General features: G+C 40.1%; 2 protein-coding genes across 2 annotated transcripts; one reads left to right on the top strand and one right to left on the bottom strand.

Annotated features, from left to right (window-relative positions):
* The first annotated feature begins 1,085 nt into the window (after window positions 1-1,085).
* Window positions 1,086-2,828, top strand: LOC104444552 (tyrosine decarboxylase). The gene has a single exon (XM_018873863.2). It carries the CDS (start codon window positions 1,155-1,157, stop codon window positions 2,736-2,738), a length of 1,584 nt encoding a protein of 527 aa, XP_018729408.2. The 5' UTR covers window positions 1,086-1,154; the 3' UTR covers window positions 2,739-2,828.
* A 9,028-nt stretch (window positions 2,829-11,856) lies between these two features.
* LOC104444550 (nucleolar complex protein 3 homolog) lies at window positions 11,857-18,244 on the bottom strand. Its single transcript, XM_010058253.3, has 13 exons — window positions 17,950-18,244; window positions 17,574-17,755; window positions 17,281-17,474; window positions 16,581-16,789; window positions 16,375-16,477; window positions 16,038-16,201; window positions 15,247-15,385; window positions 14,916-15,092; window positions 14,693-14,829; window positions 14,029-14,343; window positions 13,471-13,610; window positions 13,284-13,381; window positions 11,857-12,600 (listed from the first exon to the last, which is right to left on the bottom strand). The coding sequence occupies exons 1-13, from the start codon at window positions 18,102-18,104 to the stop codon at window positions 12,112-12,114; spliced, it is 2,502 nt and encodes an 833-aa protein (XP_010056555.2). The 5' UTR covers window positions 18,105-18,244; the 3' UTR covers window positions 11,857-12,111.
* Between the last annotated feature and the right edge of the window lie 3,745 nt (window positions 18,245-21,989).

Genomic DNA, 21,989 nt, shown 5'->3' with positions numbered 1-21,989 from the left:
ATATAGCGCTTGATCAATACTATGGTATAGATATGTAAGCTGATATGGACTCTGCCAACCTCAAAGATACTCCATCCTCATCAAAGGATCCAATTGGAAGGACCATTATCACAAGATCCATATGATCACAGTGAGTTTCAGCTTGCACTCACTCTAGATCTTGACAAGAGTAGTCCATCACTCCAACTAAGGATTCTACCCTAGCTAGATGTTCCACTGAGTTTTATAAATGTTCTATCAAGTTTGGCTAATGTCACATTCACTTCCCATTAGTTTCTACATAAAAAGAAGAAGCCCTAAGAGATTATTGAAAAGGCAAAAGTATGAAGATAGTTCGGACAGCTCAGAGTAAGACAACTTTGAAAAACCAGTTTGTCAATACGACCAGTGTAGACTGTCGGCTAAAAGATAGGGCTTGAATAAATAGATGTTACTGTAACATCAATGTAGCGTTACTAAAGCAACAAATGATATTATTGTAGCACTATTATAGGAGTTCCTTTAGCACTGTATAGTATTGTAGCAAATGAAAAAAATTGTTGGTCATGAATGTAAAAGTTGAAATTGTTAGCTACTAGTAGAAAAGTCATGAGTCACGAGTGTCCTAGAATTTTGTTTGTATTTTTCTTTTCCAAATGCCTATAAAAAGGCATCCTTTGTTTAATATTGGAGCAGACCAAACCCTCCCTAAAAAAAGTGTTGTGTGGTTTACAATGAATCCTTAAAACATATTATTATCTGTCTAGTATGATTTTTTAGTAACCGCAGATGTTTTTATTAATTTTGGTAGTATGCTTTGCGATTGTTATAATGTGGAACCTATGTATCAGAACTCTGCTATCATAAAACTTTCTATGATATGAACCAAAATTTGAAATGGAATTTGGTTGCTAAGAGACAGTCTTGATCATGAGGCCAAAGGAGTTGTGCATGTGGATAGCATATCTACCACAAAGTCTATTTTCGTTTTCCTTGGTTCATATGCTCAAACTCAACCCTACTCATTCGACGAGTCTATTTAAGACCACCCATCTATATAGATCAAGCCGTGTATGCAAGAAGTGATCATCACAAACTTAGCTGAAAAAAAAAAGCATTGGCAACAACCCCACTTCATTTCGCTCCCATCTCCAAGATACAATTGCAACTACATTATGAAAAGCCTTCAATGCGATTGCCAGCACCTGCTCGAAAACGTCGTTGGCAATAAGATTGCGATGAACCCTCTCGATCCTGGAGAGTTCAGGCGTCAAGGACACATGGTCGTTGACTTCCTAGCCAAGTACTACGAGAACATTGAAAAATATCCAGTTCTTAGCCAAGTCGAGCCCGGGTATCTTTCGAAACGCCTCCCGAGTTCTGCCCCGCAGGATGAAGAACCCATGGAGGCCATACTCGATGATGTGCACCAGCACATATTCCCGGGCTTGACTCATTGGCAGAGCCCCAATTTCTTCGCCTACTACCAGACCAACACTAGTACTGCAGCGATTCTTGGTGAGATGCTTTGCGCGGGGTTCAACGTGGCAGGATTTAATTGGGTCTCCTCCCCCGCTGCGACTGAGCTTGAGAGCCTAGTCATGGATTGGCTCGGGAAAATGCTGGACTTGCCAAGGCCATTCCTCCCTTTCGGGAATGGCGGGGGAGTCATTGAAGGGAATACCAGCGAAGCCATCATTTGCACTCTCACTGCTGCGAGAGATAGGGTCCTGAGGAAGTTGGGACATAATTCCATTGCGAAGCTCGTTGTCTACGGGTCGGACCAAACGAATTGCTCATTCCAGAAAGCTGCCCGGGTTGTGGGAATAGACCCGCGGAACTTCCGGGCCTTAAAGACGACGAGGTCAACCTTGTTCGGCTTGTCCCCGGACTCGCTAGAGAAGGCAATCCGTCTGGACATCAATGCCGGGCTAATTCCGTTGTACTTATGCGCCACGGTCGGGACAACTTCATGCGCAGCGGTTGACCCGCTGGAGCCTCTATGCAAAGTCGCAAGCAAGTTCAGCATGTGGATCCATGTCGATGCAGCGTACGCGGGAGCCTCGTGTATATGCCCGGAGTACAGGAAATTCATCAATGGGGTGGAGTTTGCAGATTCATTCAGCTTCAATGCACACAAGTGGTTACTGACCCCTCTCGATTGCTGCTGCCTCTGGGTAAAAGACCCAAATGCCCTCGTGAACTCCTTATCAACAGACCCCGAGTACCTCAAGAATGAGGCAACTGAGTCAAAGCAAGTTATTGACTACGCAGATTGGCAACTTTCTCTCAGCAGGAGGTTCAGGGCATTGAAGCTGTGGCTTGTACTCAGGAGTCATGGCGTGCAGAACCTGAGGAGTCACATAAGGAACCATTGCCGATTGGCAAAGCTCTTTGAGGAGCTCGTGGAGGAAGATCCCCAATTTGAAGTTGTTTTCCCGATAAACTTTGCGTTGGTTTGTTTCAGGATTCGTCCCTCAGGGGTCGCCGGCATGTCTAATGGCCATGTCGATAACGAACATGGTGAAGCATGGAAATTAAACGAGGTGAACAGGCTCAATGCACAATTGCTTCACGCTATTAATGCTTCCGGTCGGGTCTTCATGAGTCATACAACCGTCGGAGGAGTTTATGTGTTACGGTTTGCCGTCGGGGCGACGCTGGTGACTGAGAAGCACGTGATCATGGCTTGGAAGGTGGTGCAAGAACATGCAAATTCCCTATTAAGCATGCCGGCCAGTGAGCAACATTCCGCATAACTGGCCTACTGCAAAATTGCGCTGCATGGGCTGCATGTTCCCTTTAGGCAGCACTTTTCCAAGGGTTGCTTATGCCGCCGTTGCCGAAATACAGGGCAATACTATGTCTGTGTTAGGCAATTCTCATTTTAATAAGCAACACTTGAAATGAGTGAGGCATAGTACCTTCAATTGCCTACGCCTTTTCAATGTAAGACAATAATTTAAAGATTGTTGCCAAACATATAAAAAAAAAAATCCATTAAACGTTGCCTAAACTGTAGACATTAATATGAAGATTTGAATCATTTGTCAAACAATTCCATCCATGTTCTCTTCTATTCTTTTACTACCAGAGTCACTTGCCAAAAGTCAATGTAGAAAGAACGCTTCCCCACTCTCCCCCCACCAAAAAAAAAAAAATGTTGCCCAATGTCATAGTCAATTACCGCTTTAAAACTTGTGTTGCTGTAGAATTTCCAAAAGCAACACATACCATAATTGTCACAACCCCAGCTCTATCGACGGGGCTTATTTTTGCGATGTCCTAAGTGCATCGCTGTCCCATTTAATCTTAAATTTAAGCACATGCGGAAGCGTGTACAACAACTTTCTCTCAGACAACACGACAATCAAGCAGTCAAGAAAACACTACACAAAGCGCACAGCAACTATATTACATTAGTATATTTACAGGCCCTTCTCTATGGGCCTATTTCCTTCCATTTACATCACCCAAAAAGACATGGACTAGGGAATCCCTAACTCCTCTAGCGAGGCTACAACGCCAAAGGAGGAGACTTTCATACCTACAATTCTGAAAAACAACTTGGTGAATTATAAACTCAATAAGTAAACCCACTAATTTCTGGGTAGGAGGATGTATCATCTTTCAACAAACACATAACTTATCCCAAAACATTTGTTGATGGCAAATAAATGACAAAACAAAAGCTTTGTTTTGATTAGAACATGAGAAATCCCCATTTAATAATATGCAAACATAAATCAAAATTCATCCCACAACATGAGGAACTCACGCCTCACTCAATTGATATGCAAGCATAAACCAAGATCCATTACAACATACTTCAATGTATACTTACCTTCAACTTATCAATAAACATATCAGCATATCATACTTATGCATGTATTGGCACGCATAAAAGATTCATTTAACTTTGTCCTAGCTCGATCAAGCCCTCTCGACTCAACCGAGGCTTCCAGCTTCATGCTGGGCTTCTTTGGCTCAATCAAGGCATCTCGATTCGACCGAGGCTTCTCGAGACTTCCGGGCTCAAACCCAAGCATCCTGTTGACGTGGGGGCATCTCATTCTCATTAACAAGGCATCCCGTTGGCATGGGAACATCCCATTGACGTAGGGGCATCATCACCACCTCAAGTGATGACGGTTCTTATCTTTCATTAGGTGATCACATGTGATGCCTTAGAAAAGCCAGTTTTTCATCTTTCATCTTAGCTGAAGCATACAAGGCTCGAGGGCCTCCTTATTCAAGAGAGTGTACCATGACCCTCAATATCATAATATATAACATGCTAGGCATGATTCTTGGTTCGTGGCTTGAACCGCACACCTAGGTCAATCCCAATACTGAGCAAGACTTGGAATCGGCAACTTCAATGCCATATCAAGACCTCATGGGCTTGAGCAATCCCAGTACTAAACAAGACTTGAAACTAGCACGCCTCAATGTTGATCCAATACCTCACGACCTTAGGCGATCCCTGCACGAAACGAGACTTGGAATTGGCACGCCTCAATGTTGATCCATGGCCTCGCAAATTTAAGCCATCGCAAGTTGACATCAATTTCAAGCCGAGCGAACCTTGAGCTCGTCCTAGGGCGTGAACACATTCAAGCATGCAAACATGAGCAAAGCATACAAAATAACATTACAACATACACACGGCTTACACTGGTGAGCACACCACTAGACTCGATGATGTAGGCAATTGCCCTAGCCAAAAGTTAGGAATTCTACTTACTACTCAAGCCTCATGACTTAAGCCGTTACGATTGAACGCCAACCTAGAATCGAACATGGCTTGGAATCGATACACCTAAATATCAATCGGAGACCAAGTAAGGTCAGTCCATCGCGTCTTAATGCACATCCAAGATCAACGAGATCCATTTTCGTAGTTCAAAACATACTTTGGCTCACAAGCACAAGCATCATCATAAAATAAATCGGCAACATAAGAACAATCGGAAACGTTACCAAACAAGTTCAAGTAAGAACAATCCAATCAACTTCAATCAAGGATTTGTCACACACTTGGAATAGCATAACACAATACCCTAGCCAAATATTAGTAAGTCCACTTACACTCTCTAGATCGGCAGCCTCACAGCGGCTCAAACGGCGGTGGTGATTGTTAGCAAGAATGGGCGCAAACCCATTTCGAAATCCAAATCTTCATAGACACTTTGAATTTTGAATGTGTTGTAGACATGGATATCCTTTACAACTTTGATGAAGGAAGCATGTTTAGATTGCAAAAGAAAAATTCTATAAAAAAAAATCAAGAAGACAACTGTTTTTACTACATTGGATAGGTTTGACATGATAAATGAATAGGCTCTCATACCAACCATTTTAATTCAAAAAAAATCTGAAATTAGAGGATGTTATAGATTAAGATGTTTTGAACAACTTTTATGAATGAAGTTTATCAAATTTGAGCCATCAAAAGCTCAATAAAATCGGAAAACAGTGAGGTCTAGCCATTTCAAAAAACTGGAACTGAAAGTCAAAACCTAGGAAACCAAAGATTGCAAGTCTATAGAGGAAAGATGGTGCTTTGGTCTTGATTCAGGAAGCATTAATGGTTGGATAACCTTGTCCTCCAAGTCTCTAGATATAGGGATTGATTGACCCTAATCTAATAGGGACACATAAGTCGAAGTCATCCTCTCCATCAATGGCTTGTAATGATGACTATAACACCTAAACTTATGAGTCATCACCTTCATCAATTACTAGTTTCCAAAGCTTAGACTATTGTCCTCCAAGGCTCATCTTAGGGTAATAATAACCTTTTTCTTAATAGGGATACCTAAGATCATGAGTCACTCTCCTCATTAAATAACTAACTTCCAAAAACAATTAATGCACCTATAGGAAAGTAACTAAATTGAAAGATGTCTCATTAGGTTGGAATTATGTGAGTCTAACCGCGACCAACTACCTTATTTGGTTCGAGGTTCATGCCTAAGTCATGATTGAACAAAGCTAGATGCAACCAAGCCTAATCAACATAATGATTTTCAAAATTCCCTTTTATCGTGTAAAAAAGGCTCTCAAATAGGTTCAAGGTCCAATCCTTAAACCAATCAACTAGTCCTATAGCCAATCCCGGGGCCAATCCAGGGTCCTATGCTACAATTTATGGCCAGTTCGAAACCGATCCATGTTGAGTTTATTCAATTCACGATTGATTCTCGGTTGTCATATAATCGTGTGGGATTAATCGATCCGCCTCGACTCATGGTCACATTGAAGTGATTAATGGTCATCCACAACCGGTACAATGACCGTGCGGAGTCACCTACAACCAATACATGACCGTGCAAAATCGATTCATAACCATCCACTGATCAATCCATGACAATGCATGATCATCCCACAATCAATCCTTATGATCAAATAATCTACTAATGATCAACCACTCTATCCAAGCATAACCAATCCCTTAGCCGCCCAATTCTAGAACAGGCTAAATGGCCCATAATCGACCCTCAAGTTGACTTATGGCCTATTCCCAACATCGGTGTACCAATCCTTGGCCTACTAGTCGAGACCAAAATAAGAATCGAAATCAAGAATGTTACAACTCTCCCCCTTAAAAAAAAAAAAAAATCCTCAAAATTTAAATGCATACCTAGTCATCCAAAAAGATATGGATAATGGCACTTCATAATTTCTTCACTTTCCCATGTCGCCTCTTCTATTTCATGGAACCGTCATAGGACCTTGACTAAGTGAATGGTCTTATTTCATAAAACTTGTTCTTTCCTATCCACGATCCGCATCGGCTCCTCAATATATGACACTATGTCGTCTACTTCAATCTCTTTGGAGTTCAACACGTGTGCCAGATGGGCTCATACTTTCTCAACATCAATATTTGAAACACATTATGTACTTGAGTAAGTTTCAATGATAAAGCTAGCCGATAGGTCAAATTCCCTATTCTTTCAAGAATTTCAAAAGGTTCTATGTACCTTGGGCTTAGATTTCCTTTCATCCCAAGTCGCAACACACTTCTCATCGGTGACACCTTAAGGAAAACATGATCACCTACTTGAAATTCAAAAAGACTCCTTCGTCTTTCTACTACACACTCTGATTATTATTCTTCCTAGTATGATGTCAAAATGGTACATAGCCAATGCAACTAGAGCTATTGTTTCCTCTCGTGATCACCCAATCCTGAGTACTCGTGTGACTCACCTATCGAACAACTATAGGAATGCAAAGATAACTTTTCTTTATCAAGGGTCAATAGTCAAGAACTATCATCAAACAATCATTCACTTGCACAGGTTGTTTTCCTAGCTAACTATCCCGAATGCTAGCGCACCTTATCATTTCAGGTAATAACCTTGCTCTGATACAAAAAGCTGTCACTACCATGACTCCATCCTTAGGGTCTCAAGAGGCGGGGGTTATTTTTGCAATGTCCCAAGTGCGTCGTCACCCCATTTCTTTTTAATCTTCAATTTAAGCACATGCAAAGGATTAACCCCTCCCCCATTATATCTTTTTGGGCGGGCTAATAAATTGCAATAGCCCTAAAGAAGTGCGCTTGTAATGAATCGTTCTAATTTATATAAATGAAGCATATAAAATGTATAGTTTATATATGTTTTCTTTACTATTCATTTTACGTTGTCGATTGGGTGATGGAGTTGCATGCTTCTGCATGTGCTTAATGGAAAGATAAAAATCAATGGGACGGTGATCCCTCCTAAGACATCGCAAATTAATCTCAACGAAGTGGTCGATTTGCATTCCGTGGTGAGGGAAGGTGACACCCCTAATAGTTTATATATGGGCATGACAACTTCTGACCTATTTATAGGTATCAACGGAAGGTTTGGGGATTAATACCTAGGATTGTTAAGGTGCATGGGAAATTGGGATAGTTAGCTAGGAAAACATTGCATGCTTGTGATTATTGATTGCTTTCTTAACTAGTGTTCTAGAGATCTAATCTTTTGTTAGAACTTGCTTTGGAAGTTTTCCCTAGAACTCCTATAATTGCAAAATGAGTGCTCAGAGAGGAATGACTACTTAGGGCCAGTGAACCTCAAAAGGAGGTGAAAGAGAACGCCTGATTAGATGGAATTTTGCAAGCACTGGAGACCATAGAGAATATAATGGACTAGTAGATTCAAAATTAGGCCACTACTACCCCTGTTAATGTCCCAGTAGCTGGAAATGGGTTTGGCAACGAGAATGGTGAACCATTGATGCATGGACTAGTTGAACAATTCTTGAAATTGAGACCCTCAAAGTTTTCTAGGCTAGGTGATCCTAAAAAGGCCACTATAAGGATGGATGAACTAGATAAATTTTTTGCACTACTAAGGTGCTCGAATGAGGACAAGGTTACATTGGCAGTGTACCAGCTATAAGGTAACGTTAGTCAATGGTGGAATGCCACTAAAGAAAGGGTATTTCCTAAAGGCACCATTCCAACCTAGGATGCTTCATCGAGACATTCAATAGAAAGTATTTATCTCAGTGTGCCCGCAATCAAAAGATGGCGAAATTTCCATGACTTTACCAGAATTAGATGACGGTTGACCAATACAAGGCAAAGTTTACAGAATTGTCAAAGCCTACTCCCAAATTGATTGAGAACCCAGTGGATAGGGCAAAAAGATTTCATGATGTTTTGAAGCCTAACATCCAAAGCTAGTTGGTGCCGTTGAACCTCAAGGATTATAATAAGTTATACGAGCGAGCCTAGCTAATAGAAAGGGATTCGCTAGAACGAGCAACTGCAACAAGACCGCAGTATCTATCTTCTCATAACAACCAATCATGGGCAAGAAGCCAATGGCAGGAGGTAAATGTTTCTTTCCTCCTAATAAGAAGAACAATGGTGGGAAGCCGATGTACGCCTCAAGTGAGATATGTCACGTTTATGGAAGACAGCATGAGAATGCACCGTGTCTAGCTTAGACAGGAGCTTGTTATGGGTGTAGCGAACAAGGCCATCATATAAGAAACTATCCCCGGTGTCAACCAAGGATGCAAATGTAGCAACAGCAAACGAGGCCACAATTTGGAGCTACACCACAGAACAACACCAACCAAACCCTAGCCCAAGGAAGAGTTTATGTCCTTACCTAAGAAGAAGCTAAGAACTCCCTAGTTGTAATCACATGCACAGTCTCCTTACAAGAACATGCTACTTACGCATTATTTGATGCAAGAGCCACACATTTGTTTGTCGCTAAACGATTTACAAAGTTAGCTGGATTAGAATCTCAATCGCTAGAAATGAATCTTAGTGTCTCTACCCCATTGAGAGATGAGGTGTTGTCCGCCATAGGGTGTTAAGGGTGTAAAATCAATATAAGTGATCATAAGGGAATCATAGACTTAGTCATGTTGGCCATGTATGACTTTGATGTCATCATAGGGATGGATTGGCTCACTAGGCAACGAGTGGTGTTAAACTGCCATAGTAAAGTGATTCAATTTAGATCATTCAACCATCCTAGTTACAAGTTCATAGGAAACAGAGGAGAACCCTCCATACCCCTAGTCTCAACACTTGAGGTAGCTCAACTTCTGGAGGAAGATTGCCAAGGTCATTTAGAGACCATGATGAACATGTCAGTTGAGGAACTAAGGATGGAAGACATCACCATAATACAAGATTTTCCCGATGTATTTCTAAATGAATTACCAAGGCTACCCCCATAACGAGAAATAGAGTTTGTTATTGAGTTAGCTCCTAGAACGAAGCTGATTTCCAAAACCTCTTACCGAATGGCGTTATTAGAATTAAAGGAATTGAAGGCACAACTGTAAGAGTTGCTTGATAAAGGGTTATCTACCCTAGTGTGTCCCCATGGGGTGCACCAGTATTATTTGTGAAGAAGAAGGACAGATCGTTGCATATTTGCATCGATTACAGGCAACTCAACAAAGCTTCTATCAAGAATAAGTACCATTGCCAAGAATTGATGATTTGTTTGACCAACTCTGAGGAGTTTCAGTGTTCTCCAAGATAGATTTGAGAGAGAATTATCAACAATTAAGGATCAAGAAAGAGGACATCCTGAAGACGACGTTCCGAACCATGTATGACCACTATAAGTTTCCAGTGATGCCATTTGGACTGACTAATACCCCAGCTGCTTTTGTGAGTCTAATGAATCGAGTGTTCAAGACATACTTGGATAGTTTTGTCATAGTGTTCATTGACAACATATTGGCATACTCAAAGGATCCAGGTGAGCATGAACAACACTTGAGCATGGGATATCTCGTAGATTCTTGATAGGACAGATGTTTAAGTAAAGAATGAATTCCTTCATGTTCATAGTTAAGGCAAAGCAAAGATTTTGTTATTGATCTGCCATCAACATTTTAGGTCAAGTAATCATAAGGTCTTGATGCCAGGCATCCGTCTATACGAGGTTTAGGTTATTTATTTATTGAGTTTTCAACTCATTTGTTGTTGTTTAATCTTTTTCAAGCCAATTGGTATGAGTCTTCCACCATCTTGTTTTGGTCTCCCTGTATATATGGAGGTTGTGGTGTTGGACATGAGGACGCTACAACCGACATCCTCTTCTAGTGCCATACCACAATGGTGTAGGTGGACAAGGGCATGGAGTACCTGATTCCCCATCTATATGTGGCCTATTTCGCCTGGGTTGACGAGGACTTCTACGGTCCTCGTTGTGGGTTCGATAGTCTGCCCAGTGATGCTAACAAGTCAAGTGTTGCCCCCTCTTGATACACCATGGACGACCTCGAGTCCAACCCCGACTACGACCCAAAGTTCAAGCCCTAGCCCTAAGGACACCAGCTTTTAATGGGAACCACTTTTGGTAACCGCCCTTGTAGAAAGAGTTAAGACTAACCCCTCCCTCCTTATATTTTTTTGTGCGGGGAATGGCCCTAAAGAAGTGGGCTTGTCAATAAATCATTCCAATTTATATATGAAGTATATAAAATGTATAATTCATGTGTTTTCCTTACTATCCATTTGACGTTGTTGATTAGGTGATGGAGTTGCACACTTCTACATGTGCTTAATGGAAAGACAAAAATCAATGGGATGGCAACACCTCCTAGGATGTTGCAAATTAATCCTGACGAAGTGGTTATTGTGTTTCCACGACAAGAGAAGGTCCGGGGCGTGACAAGCAAGATGCTAGAATTCAAAGAGTACAAACCACAACTTGTTTGGCAAGGATAGTATTGCAAGCATATTCGTCGCGAGGGATGTACATACCAACGCGAGTAGGAGCTGACCACGCTATGTCATGTGCGAGCCGCTATTCTTTATCGATTCATTATCGCCGGCAAGGAAACATACTATGCCGTTGAAGAATAAGTCCGAATAGGAGATTTGCCTTTAGAGAGAAGTTTTAGCTATAGTAGGGTTAGGGAAATTTTTGAGCTTTCGAAGATCTATCTAATCACCATCTGAATGTCAAAATCTACTCGTTTCATAATGCCGAACGGGTGTTAATCACAGAATCGTAACCATATGATTATCGTTAATCCTTAATTTAGAAGAGGCTTTCGATCTGTAGAGGAGATGTTAAAACTTGCCAGTCTTTCTTCCAATTGCTGAATTACTGCCATCAATTATAGAATTGCATCATATGCTAAATCGGACTAGTCTTCTTCGGACTATACATTTCCTGCCTCACATGCAATTATAAGTCCCATCAATCAGAAAATTCGTCTTGATATCTACGTAGATGGTCATTGTCATTTCCAAATCCTCAAGGTACCCAACGTAGAAAAATGACATCTGAGATTTTATTCGATATAAGCCGTTAAGTTTTTATGGTGCTAGTAATTGGGTCGATCCGACGAAATGGGTTGCCCCTGCCGGACAAAAGAGGGGGAGGCACACAACGCCACATCTTTCATAGTCCCATCATTCTCTCACCGATATGCTAATTCTGTCCAGCTCTTAAAATCCTCGGTTAGGGGATTTCAATTAAAAAACCAATAAGAGAATAAATATTTAGAGGAGAAAAAGATGGAAAATGGACGTAGTAGGTAACCCAAAATTTCCACACAAAAAAAAAAAAAAAAAAAAGATGAAAAGTTACCAAAATTACCACCTGGGCAGTGGGCAGAGACCGATTTTCTATAGATTCAGGATACATTTTTTCCACCTCTTTTTTGCTTCTTTTGCTTCTTGTATTCATCGTATAAACTGAGTGCCCTCGTTGTACGATCTAACTCGCTCCTCAATCTCTCATTCTCTTTTATGTCGTGTAGGAGCATATAATGTTCTGATAGCTTCTTTTTCACCTCGCCTTCGTCGAGTGAACCTGCTTCCTCCAGAATACGGTCCACACTGGATGTGGCCGCTCCTTCACTCGCACGTTTCCTCTTGTTGCTCGATTTCATAGCATTGCTCTTCAGGCTGAAGGATTCCCGTTCAAGTGACAAGTCCAGGAACGCTTGTTGAGGGGACAGCCTGGAGAGATAAGTTTGGGTAGGAGCAATGCTCAAGTTAGCAACGCCCGAAGCCATAGTTGAAATTGTTGGATGGTAATGTTTTGTTAGAAGGTTGAGTTCCCAAAGCACGGAAGCTAGCGCACCACTTTGATTAGGGTCCAAGGCATATGGTTGATATTTCTGCAAAACAGTAATTGCTATGAGAGAGATTGTTCATAGTTTACTCAGCAACACAAAAGGGTACATGAAACCAAGTAATCTGATATGACAGAATCATGCGAGAAATTGGTCCTTTATTGAGCGGAGCTTTAATAAAGGTAAAGCTTATAAGAGTGCACTCTAGTCATGCAGATGGCAAAACATCGCTACGCCTGGGAGCATGTAAGATAAGCTCGCCCAATGCTCGTCAGAAAGACCACCACCATAGCTTCTCAACAGACATTTACGATGACAACTAGAAAAATGGATCTAGAAAGCAACAATCCTACTGAGCAGACATCTTGTACAAGAACATTTAGTAAAGTTACAGATTTCTTTTCATTTTCTGCAGACTACGGTTAAAAGGCAAAGCAAAAATCATAAAACTAAACTAATAAATGGTAGGAAAGGCTCCAAACGTAGCTACAACTGTAGTAAGGCTGCTAGCTACAACTTTCTCCAAGGCCCTGCTTGGAGCTAAATGGGGAAATTTAAATTTACTCTGGCACAAGACATAGGGAAAAAAACTGAAGTCAATCATAATGAGGAGATGTTTCCTGATTTCCAGACTACACTTCACATGCATAAGTACGTTCATCTCCATTTTAAATCTAACATATCATGCATCAATTAAGGGTTCTGCATGGAAGCAGTAAATTGCTTACCGCAACAGAACCTGATACTGAGCCACCTCCAGGATCATTTTCCAACAAAACCCGACATTTAATATTTTTTTGGAGGAGATGCTTTAAAGTGACCAAGGCTGCGAGTAAGGGCAAACAAGTAACTAATTAGAATGATAATCTTAGTATCAAGGAAAGAAATAATTGGCATGGGATACCAAGAGGATACCGGCCATGGACTCTGCAGACTCAAAGCATAATGAGAATGTGGCTAAACGCTTTATGAATGCTGCAGCCTTCTGCATGTCGTGTTGCCTATCATTGCACAGCATCATCTTTAGAGCTTCAGCTAGCACCTCACCCCGATCTCTGCTTGAGACATCAGATATCAATGAGTAACCATACAAAGGGAGAAAGACACTATTGCCAATCTGGTTTGTTCATTATAACAAAGTCACTAATGCTTGCATGACTTTCTCTGTCATTGCCAAACATCTAGGACTGCGGTTATAAAGAAAATCATGTGGACGAAAGTACATGAGCAGATGAGTCCAGAAAACCAGCTTGACAGCAAGGATATGATCTCTGCTTCAGACATCAGATATTAATTACAGTTAAAAGTGCTGTGGTCATGAGAAATAGATCACTATTTCATCTCCGAACAAAGTCATCTGCATTTAGAGCTACGGTGTATAATAAAATCAGGTAACTGAAAGTGCATGAGCACATGACCTCAAAAAACAAACTTGACAGCAAGGTACTGAGCGCCCAACATAGAAGTGCTAACCTTCCAGGCCTGTATTCAAGTATGAGGTTGTATAGCTGAACAAAAAAATCTTGCAAATCAACGTTCAAAGCATCAAGATTGTTCCTCATTACTTTAAAAGCAATGATGCAACAGCGAAGTCTTTCCGAGACGGTCACACATTTTCCTGAACTGTCCGATTTTCCACCAGAACATGCAAGCTTTTTAAGGTAATTCATGAGATCTCCAATATAATCCAAGTCAATCAGGTGAGAAAATTTTCCTAGACCATCCAAACATGGTCCAAGAAGTGGGTGAGCCTCAGTCACATGAGTTGTACCAGTATCTCCATTAGGTCTGTAAAACAAACAGAAAGAATGAAGTGATCACAGTATCCCGTTAGATACCATTCACAAAGACAATTTCTAACTCAACTTTATGCACATATTTTAGATTGATTATAGAGAAAGATTAAATCAACACAGCAAATGGACAGCATCACTTATAATTAAGAACCACAGCTTAAATTTGTCCTATGAATTTTTTCATGTCAATCTGAAGACCTGACCAATATTGAAACCCCAGTTTCAGTGTCTGATAAAACATTTGCTTTGACACGGTACTACGCACCAAGACCAATATGCCCTACCATATTCGAATATTTCACTAAAGTGTCAAAACCATACAAAATGACACATAAAATCACCTGGGCACAATTGAGTGCATAGTATGCTTCAGAATACGAAAATATATCTCAAATACAGCAGAAAGTGTCTCTGACTGCATCCTTCGGCGCTCCATAATATCTGGATCGAAGCTAGCTGCTTTATAATCAGCAGCAACCTGTTTACACCACCAAGCACCTCAATTTTATGATATGAAATTAGAAAATCAGAGAAAGTAAGCAGTTGTTGCATAAGAATCCCTACCTCTTCCCTCATTTTCGACATCATTTCTTGCCTAGATTTCTTTCTATCATTCGGTTGTGGATGGCTTGATTCCTCTAGTCGGTTTCCTTTCTTATAATGCTTCTTTTTAACTTTTTTATCCTTATCTGGTGCTTCAGATCTATGAAGGTCCTCGTCAAATGACAGAGACATAAGTACCTGAAAAAGCATTTTGATAGTTATAACGGAGAGAGAGACAGAGAGAGAGGAAAGGAGGGGGTGAATTAACAAAATAACAAAGTAATTGAAACGCAAAGTTCAAAATAGTGACCTATTAAACATACGTGGATATTTGACCAAAAAGAGAACATACTTGAATCGAGTCAGGATGCATCTGACAATTATGAGCTTTCACATAATTTGCAATCAATCGAATAGCTGCTCCAGTCACTTCACCACTGTGTTTACCCTCATTTGTAAAGAGTGACTTAATAGTGTCACAACAAAGTTTCCTGATGATATACATTCACATCTTTTATTCAAGAGAAGAGTAGAGAGGAAAAGGGAAAAATATACATTCGAAGAAATGCTCAAATGAATATGACCAGAAAACTAGAAGTATCACGTGTCATTGTAGGACTTGACTCTTTAAGGAGTAGCTCCTTTTCTTGTAGTCCCAACTCCGTACCAAAAAGTAAAAAGGTACAATAAATAGAATGTTATCTACTATTTTTCAGACTTAAACATAAAAAAGATCATACTACATTGCCTGCATGACTTCATACAAGGGCACATGCACACATGCTCACAGATTTACATAACCACAAACATAAGCCATTGCATCTCTAAATGATTGCTAAGCGATGCTTCATCTATTTCCCTTTTGTTTGGGCAGGGAACTTAAACCAAAAGCAAGCAACAACTTATATTCATAGATAAAACAACACTGGTGATCTTATGAGTTCATCTGTCACAGAAGCACCCAAGCCATTCACAAAATGAGAATAGAATTCTGCACCCAAATGACCACATTAACAAAAGACTATTCTTCGAAGTTCTCAATTATTCAACAATTCTCCTCATCTAGTCAACCAAAGGTCTTATTTTTATTGCAAACTCTTAACATAAGAAGAATAATGAGAAGTGAAAAATATATGGCTAAACCTTATGACTTCATCCGAGGAACTTATGTTTCTGACAACAACTTCAACCAAGCTCTCGCGATAATTGAAATGAGGAACAGCATCTAGCAAAGTACAGATGCAGCGAACCACCGCATGTTGATACAAGGAGACTTTTTCTAAAACCATCAACTTCTGCAGGTAGGCCTGTTAAATAAATTTTGAAATAGCTCAGAGTATATAAAATTGGATTGAAACAAATTCTGAATCAACATTAAACTAACTAAAACAGGAATGTGTAAACCAAGATTTGTAGTGTTTTTTGTCCCATTTCTGGTGAGTGCACTTCATTCAACAATCACAAGAAAATCAAGTAAAACCTTGTATGCAGACAGAAGTGTCGATTCATAATACCGCATCTTCTTGACATCCTTTGAAACTTTCATCTCCAGCTCCTTCTCAGTAGGAAGTCTAATGCGGTAGCTATAATATCACAACAAAGGAAAACATCACAACAGTGCCAAGGGAACACATGGAGAGTAGACGTAACTGTAAACATCACATCAAAATAAACTCAGCAACATACCCAGGAATGATGTCTTTGAACACAGCCAACAAAGATAGAAGCCCAAGCTTAACGATAGCATGATTGTGGTCATTGCACATCTGCAGCATTTCTTTTAACAGTTTAATATTAGACTCTGGGTCAGCAAGCAGAGCAATTCCCAGTTCCGCAAGTTTACACTTCTTAGTTTCAAATGACTCTTCTGCAGTGATGTCCTCTTTCAACTCAGCCTAAAGAAAACACGACATTGCATAAAGATGAGAAGAAATGTATTGATGTTAAAGTACTGTATGATAACCGTACGATGATACTAGCAAACTTGTGATAAACATCCAGGCATAATATCAAGTCCAAATCTTCATTGCATCTAAACCAACGACTCAGTATAAGCAAGCTAAAGTGATCCCACAAGATATATGCACAAGTTCTATGCAACAGGAAGCAAAGCACTGAAAAGAGAGGTATAGGCACCTCCAAACTGATGCTTCGCAAAGTATAATGAGATATCCAGGGCACGCTGAATCTCACGAACAACCAAAGCATAAACAGAAAGAAAGAAAAGGCAAAAAAAGAGTATATTTTTATCCTTCCATCAATTTTAGCAGTGTTGAATTTCCAGCCCCTTACAAAGTATAGCCACTCAATTAGATGAAAAGATAGTTCGAGAAAACAAGAAGCAAAGACCAAAAGATGCACAGGGAGAGATGAAGTAATGCGATACCAAAACAGCTGTTTGGGGGTTGTCTTTCACTTCATCTGGAGGCAGCTCTTTTGCCTGCTTTTTAGCTTCTTTCTTGCTCTTTTTAAGTTTAGCTCGCCTTTCAGCTTTATTGAGCTTCACCAGACCCTTATCTGTCTCTTGGGCGTGTTCTTCTCCTTCACCTCCATCTTCAGTTGGTTTGGATGCTTTCGACACTGCATTTTCCAAAAGACAAAACGGCACAAAAGTCAGCACACGTCCATCACGAGCCGAAAGTGTATTCACATTTCTATAAGCAAGAAGGGTGCAAATACAAGGGCGATAGTAGAGTTGGCCGTCCAAGGTCTTGACTGGCAGAGCATCCAAACGACCCACTTGAATCCCGGGTTGCTCCTCCTCCTCCTCGTCTTTCTGCAAGGCCTTCTTCTTCTTCAGCCTCTTCTCGTAGAGAGCCTCCAGGGCATCTTCTTTCAGGTCAGCCACCCGCGTCACATGCCTTGCGCAGCCCACAAATACAAAGACCATCATCAGGGTAACCGAAATACGCACCGACCCACCTACTGTTTCTACGAACTTCTTCACGGGGAATCCCCAAATGGGCTCACCGGGTACCCTCTTCCCTCCTCAACCGGATCAAGAACGACAAAACAAGAAACAAGAAAAGGAGGGGGGAGGGAGGCGATCACTGACTTGGTGATGGAATGGGTGTCCAAGCGGGAAACGAAGCCGGCGTAGTCGAGGTTCTCGTTCACGAACTGCAAGTCCTCGTCGGAGACCTCGATTGCCTCCTCCGAAACCTCCGGCGGGAGGTCCGGCGGCAGTATCACCCTCTTCTGCTTCCCCATCTCCGACCAAAGACCCACCAAGAAACCCGACGGCGAATACTGCGGGCGTAGGGTTTAAGGGTGTTCTGGTCTCGTCCCAGGAAGCCTTAAACCCTCTCCGTTCTTCTTAGGGGATTCGACTGCTTTGCAAGATGGAAGAAGAAGAAGATGAAGAACGCCGCCCGGTTCGATGGATCGAAAATTGCGACGTTCGAACGTTTGGGCCTTCAACCTAGCCATTGCAGAGCGCAGAGGGTGACAGACTGGAGTGCTGAGTATGGGCTTTTCGGCCCAAATGTTCTACAAATTTTTCTTGCAACTTGCATGTAATTCTAATACAACTTTAGGTTTGTTTCTAAATTTCAGGATAAAACTGAAAAATTGAGTTCTAGAATAACGTTGGAAAGTATTATCTATAAAGTAATAAATTGTTGTAGAATTTTGCGAAGTCAAAATAATAGATACAACATTAATCTTATTCAAATTGTATCGTGCCCATATACTCAAACACCAGTTGACAAGTGAGATAACTTTAAGATTGCTTTGCTGAAAATTTCTTGACATTTAAAAATATTATCCAGGAAATTCAAGTCCAGAGAAAATTAATCATATGCAACGTTTGTTCACACTAGAAATTAGTTGAAATAATTGGTATTTTTGGTATTTTATAATAATTTAATTTGCTAAAGGCAACATGTAATGACTAATGAAATAGTAAATTTATTATAAGCGTACTAGTTTAGAATTTTTTATGATCAAAAAAATAATTTGAAATAAATTTATCACAAACATGCTAGCTTGGGGTTTTTTATGGTATTAATCAAAAAAATATTACATGATTTATTAACCAACAATGAGTTCAACAAGGCTAAGATTGATAGAGGCAGAGGAGGTCGATAGACCCGTCCATTGAAGTAGGGGTGTCTGGTCTCTACTTTGCTCCTTTCTATGCAGAGATGTACTAAGGCTGCATTTGGGAATGGCCTTACGAAGAGGCTTTGAATGCCCAAAACCCCTTTGGCCAATATTTGAGTTTTTGGAAAAAAAAAATTATAAGCCTCAGAAAGGTTGGCTATTTTAAGGCTAAAAGCCCAAGGCTAGTCTTAGGGTGTCTTGGGCTTTCAACCTTCTCAGCATGCAAATTTTGGTAGGGCTAGTAAAAAAATTTCCTCCAAAACTAATCTCACTAACATTTTGTTTTCTGATTTTGCCCTTGTTATTTGACTGCTCATCTTGTTCATTGAGATCGATTGGCGAGGTTGCGTAGGGTTGCAAGGGGCTAGCAACAAGCTAGAAAGAGGCCGACGACGGGCTAGATAAAGGCGAGCGTGGTCATGGCAACCTAGGTGATTGTCGTCGAGGGGTCACACAACCTTTGCGCCATCTAGCTCGCAACAACCTCCACAAGGGGCCGCGCAATTTGGGTCGCTATGGCCAAGGTAAAGGTTCCCCAACCCCAAGCAGCCCTCATCGAGGCTGTGCAATCTTAGGCAAGGGTCTCACCTAGGTTGCGCAACCCTCGCCAAGGGCCATTCGACCCCCACCAATGGTTGTCCAACCCCAAGTGGCCCTCGTCGGTGGTCTTTGAGGGCCACCGAGGTCTAGCAACCTCAAATGATGACCATTGGTGAGAGATTTGGATCATCGGCTACCGCCCTTCTCTTTGACCTTTTTTTCTTCTTTAAAAAAAAATAAAAGGCCATTTATAAATATAATTTTTCCAAACATTATTTTTCTTAAAGGTATTTCATAATGGACTTTTAAATTATAATTTACCGAGACACAATTTGTATTTTGAAAAATCTCTTTAATTTAAAGTCATTTGCATTTTCCCTAAAGTCTTTCCTAAAAATCCAATCAAATGCACCCTAAGGATGGATGGAGGGAGAAGGTGTTTCTTGAGGTGAAAAATAGAAGATGCAAATTGCAATATGTCAAACTTTTAATGAAAGGTGTATATAAAATAGAGGTGAGTGATTCTTAGTTCGATCCAATTCCAAAGTGGAATTAGAAATTGGCTTGGAATTGGATTGGAATTGGATCGAAAGGACTGATTCCCAAAGTTAAGAATCAAGACCGAGGACTTGGAATCACACCAACCACGTGTCTGGTCTAGCTCGGTCAAATCCAATGGAATTGACCACTATTGTTTTTTATCATATTTTCATCTGGATATCTTGTTGTCCAAAGCATGATCATAAACAAATTCAAAGCTCGAGACAAATTCTATACTTCCATCTCAATATGTTATTATCCAATTACAGCTCCTATTTCTCGAGGAGATAATAAACTAAACCCACTAATTCTTTTAAAGAAATTAAAATATAATAATAATAATAATAATAATAAAGCATATGTCGTTGGTCTAGTTCGCTTTCCTCTTGAAACTGGGAACCGGACCACCTGGACATTGGTTCCACTTTAGTAACTGGGAATTGGATCGACACTCTCGATAACCGAATCTAATCAGTTGATTCGAGCAGTCCATTTTGCTCACCCGTTATATAAAGTTGGCTATGTCAAAGCCTACCCAACTTTTGCCCTTTAATTAATTATGAGAATTCTTGGTAATTTTCATTTATTATTAACGATTTTCCATATTATCAATCGAGAGGTAAAATTCCCTCTTTCACTTTGATTTTTTTTTATGACTTTTTTTCTAAATAGTTTTAAATCAACATCCCTTACGCAATATGAAATTAAAAAAAGCCAAGTCAGATTTCGGCACGCCAAGTTAATATCACTTATGCAAAATGAAATTAAAATACACCACACCTAATCTCAGCATGCCAAATCAACGGACTTAGCTGTGAGCTCGTACGAAGGTGTACATGGCATCTAACATAAAAGTATTTAAGACTTGATTATACATATCATTTGCAGTATCATTGGGTAAATTAAATTCGGTCCATATCACTAATTCATAAAGTAGAATATATCGTAAATGAAAACTTAGATGAGTGAATTATGTTCAATGCCTAGAAAAAAATCTTGTCAAGATATAATTAATAAAAAATAAGATGAGTGAATAATGTTTGATGCCTCGAAAAAGTCTTATCAAATTATAGTGTAAATTAATTTTGTAGGCTAATCTTGGCCTGCATAACAATAATCTAAGTTATGAGAATATTATCAACACTATCTAATTGAATAGTACATTTATCCTCTAAGGATGTTAAAATCAAGTCACATCTCCCTGACGTGATGTAATCAACATTAGCTTTTTACCTGCATGAAGATACTTTTAGCACTTTTTTAAGTGCTTCCATATAGTAGACATTCCATGATCAACATTATACACATATTCAACCCCACAATGAATGCACTTCACCCTAACGGTTTTCTGTGTTTTCTCATTTATGATTATTGAAAAATTATCCCAAGTCTCCGATTGATTAGCTCGCTTTTTACCCAGAGGAGGACGAGAGTTAGGTGCCCTCGCCTTCTTTGTCGCACCCACGGTTGTAGATTCTATTTCATCAGCTCCATGGAATGGCGATTCCATGAGCGGACTCATTTCATTATATCCATCCACTTCCTTTGATATATTTTTGTCTTAATCCATCGACTGAAAAGAGAAAGAGCAAATCAACCCCAGATAAGGACAACACTTGCAAGGAAATCATAAGAATCTTCACATCACCGAAATAGGGATGCTTATCAACAAAATCTCTAATTTTTATACTATCCAGCTATCAATTAGATTCAGTTGCAAGTTTACAAGACAAAGGAGGGTATATAAAATGGGAAGCCAAAGAGTGATTATATTCAAGTCAACTCCATGTTAAGATCACTACACTTGTAGAGAATTTTTTACATAGAGTGAACAAATTAAAACTTTCAGATAATATTGTTAAAGAAGAAATTAATCATGAGGAGTTAATTGATAATTCTGAACACTGCTTG

This window comes from Eucalyptus grandis, chromosome 4 (genome assembly GCF_016545825.1).
Source record: "Eucalyptus grandis isolate ANBG69807.140 chromosome 4, ASM1654582v1, whole genome shotgun sequence".
Classification (NCBI taxonomy): Eukaryota; Viridiplantae; Streptophyta; class Magnoliopsida; order Myrtales; family Myrtaceae; genus Eucalyptus; species Eucalyptus grandis.
This window is presented reverse-complemented; position numbering and strand designations above follow the sequence as displayed.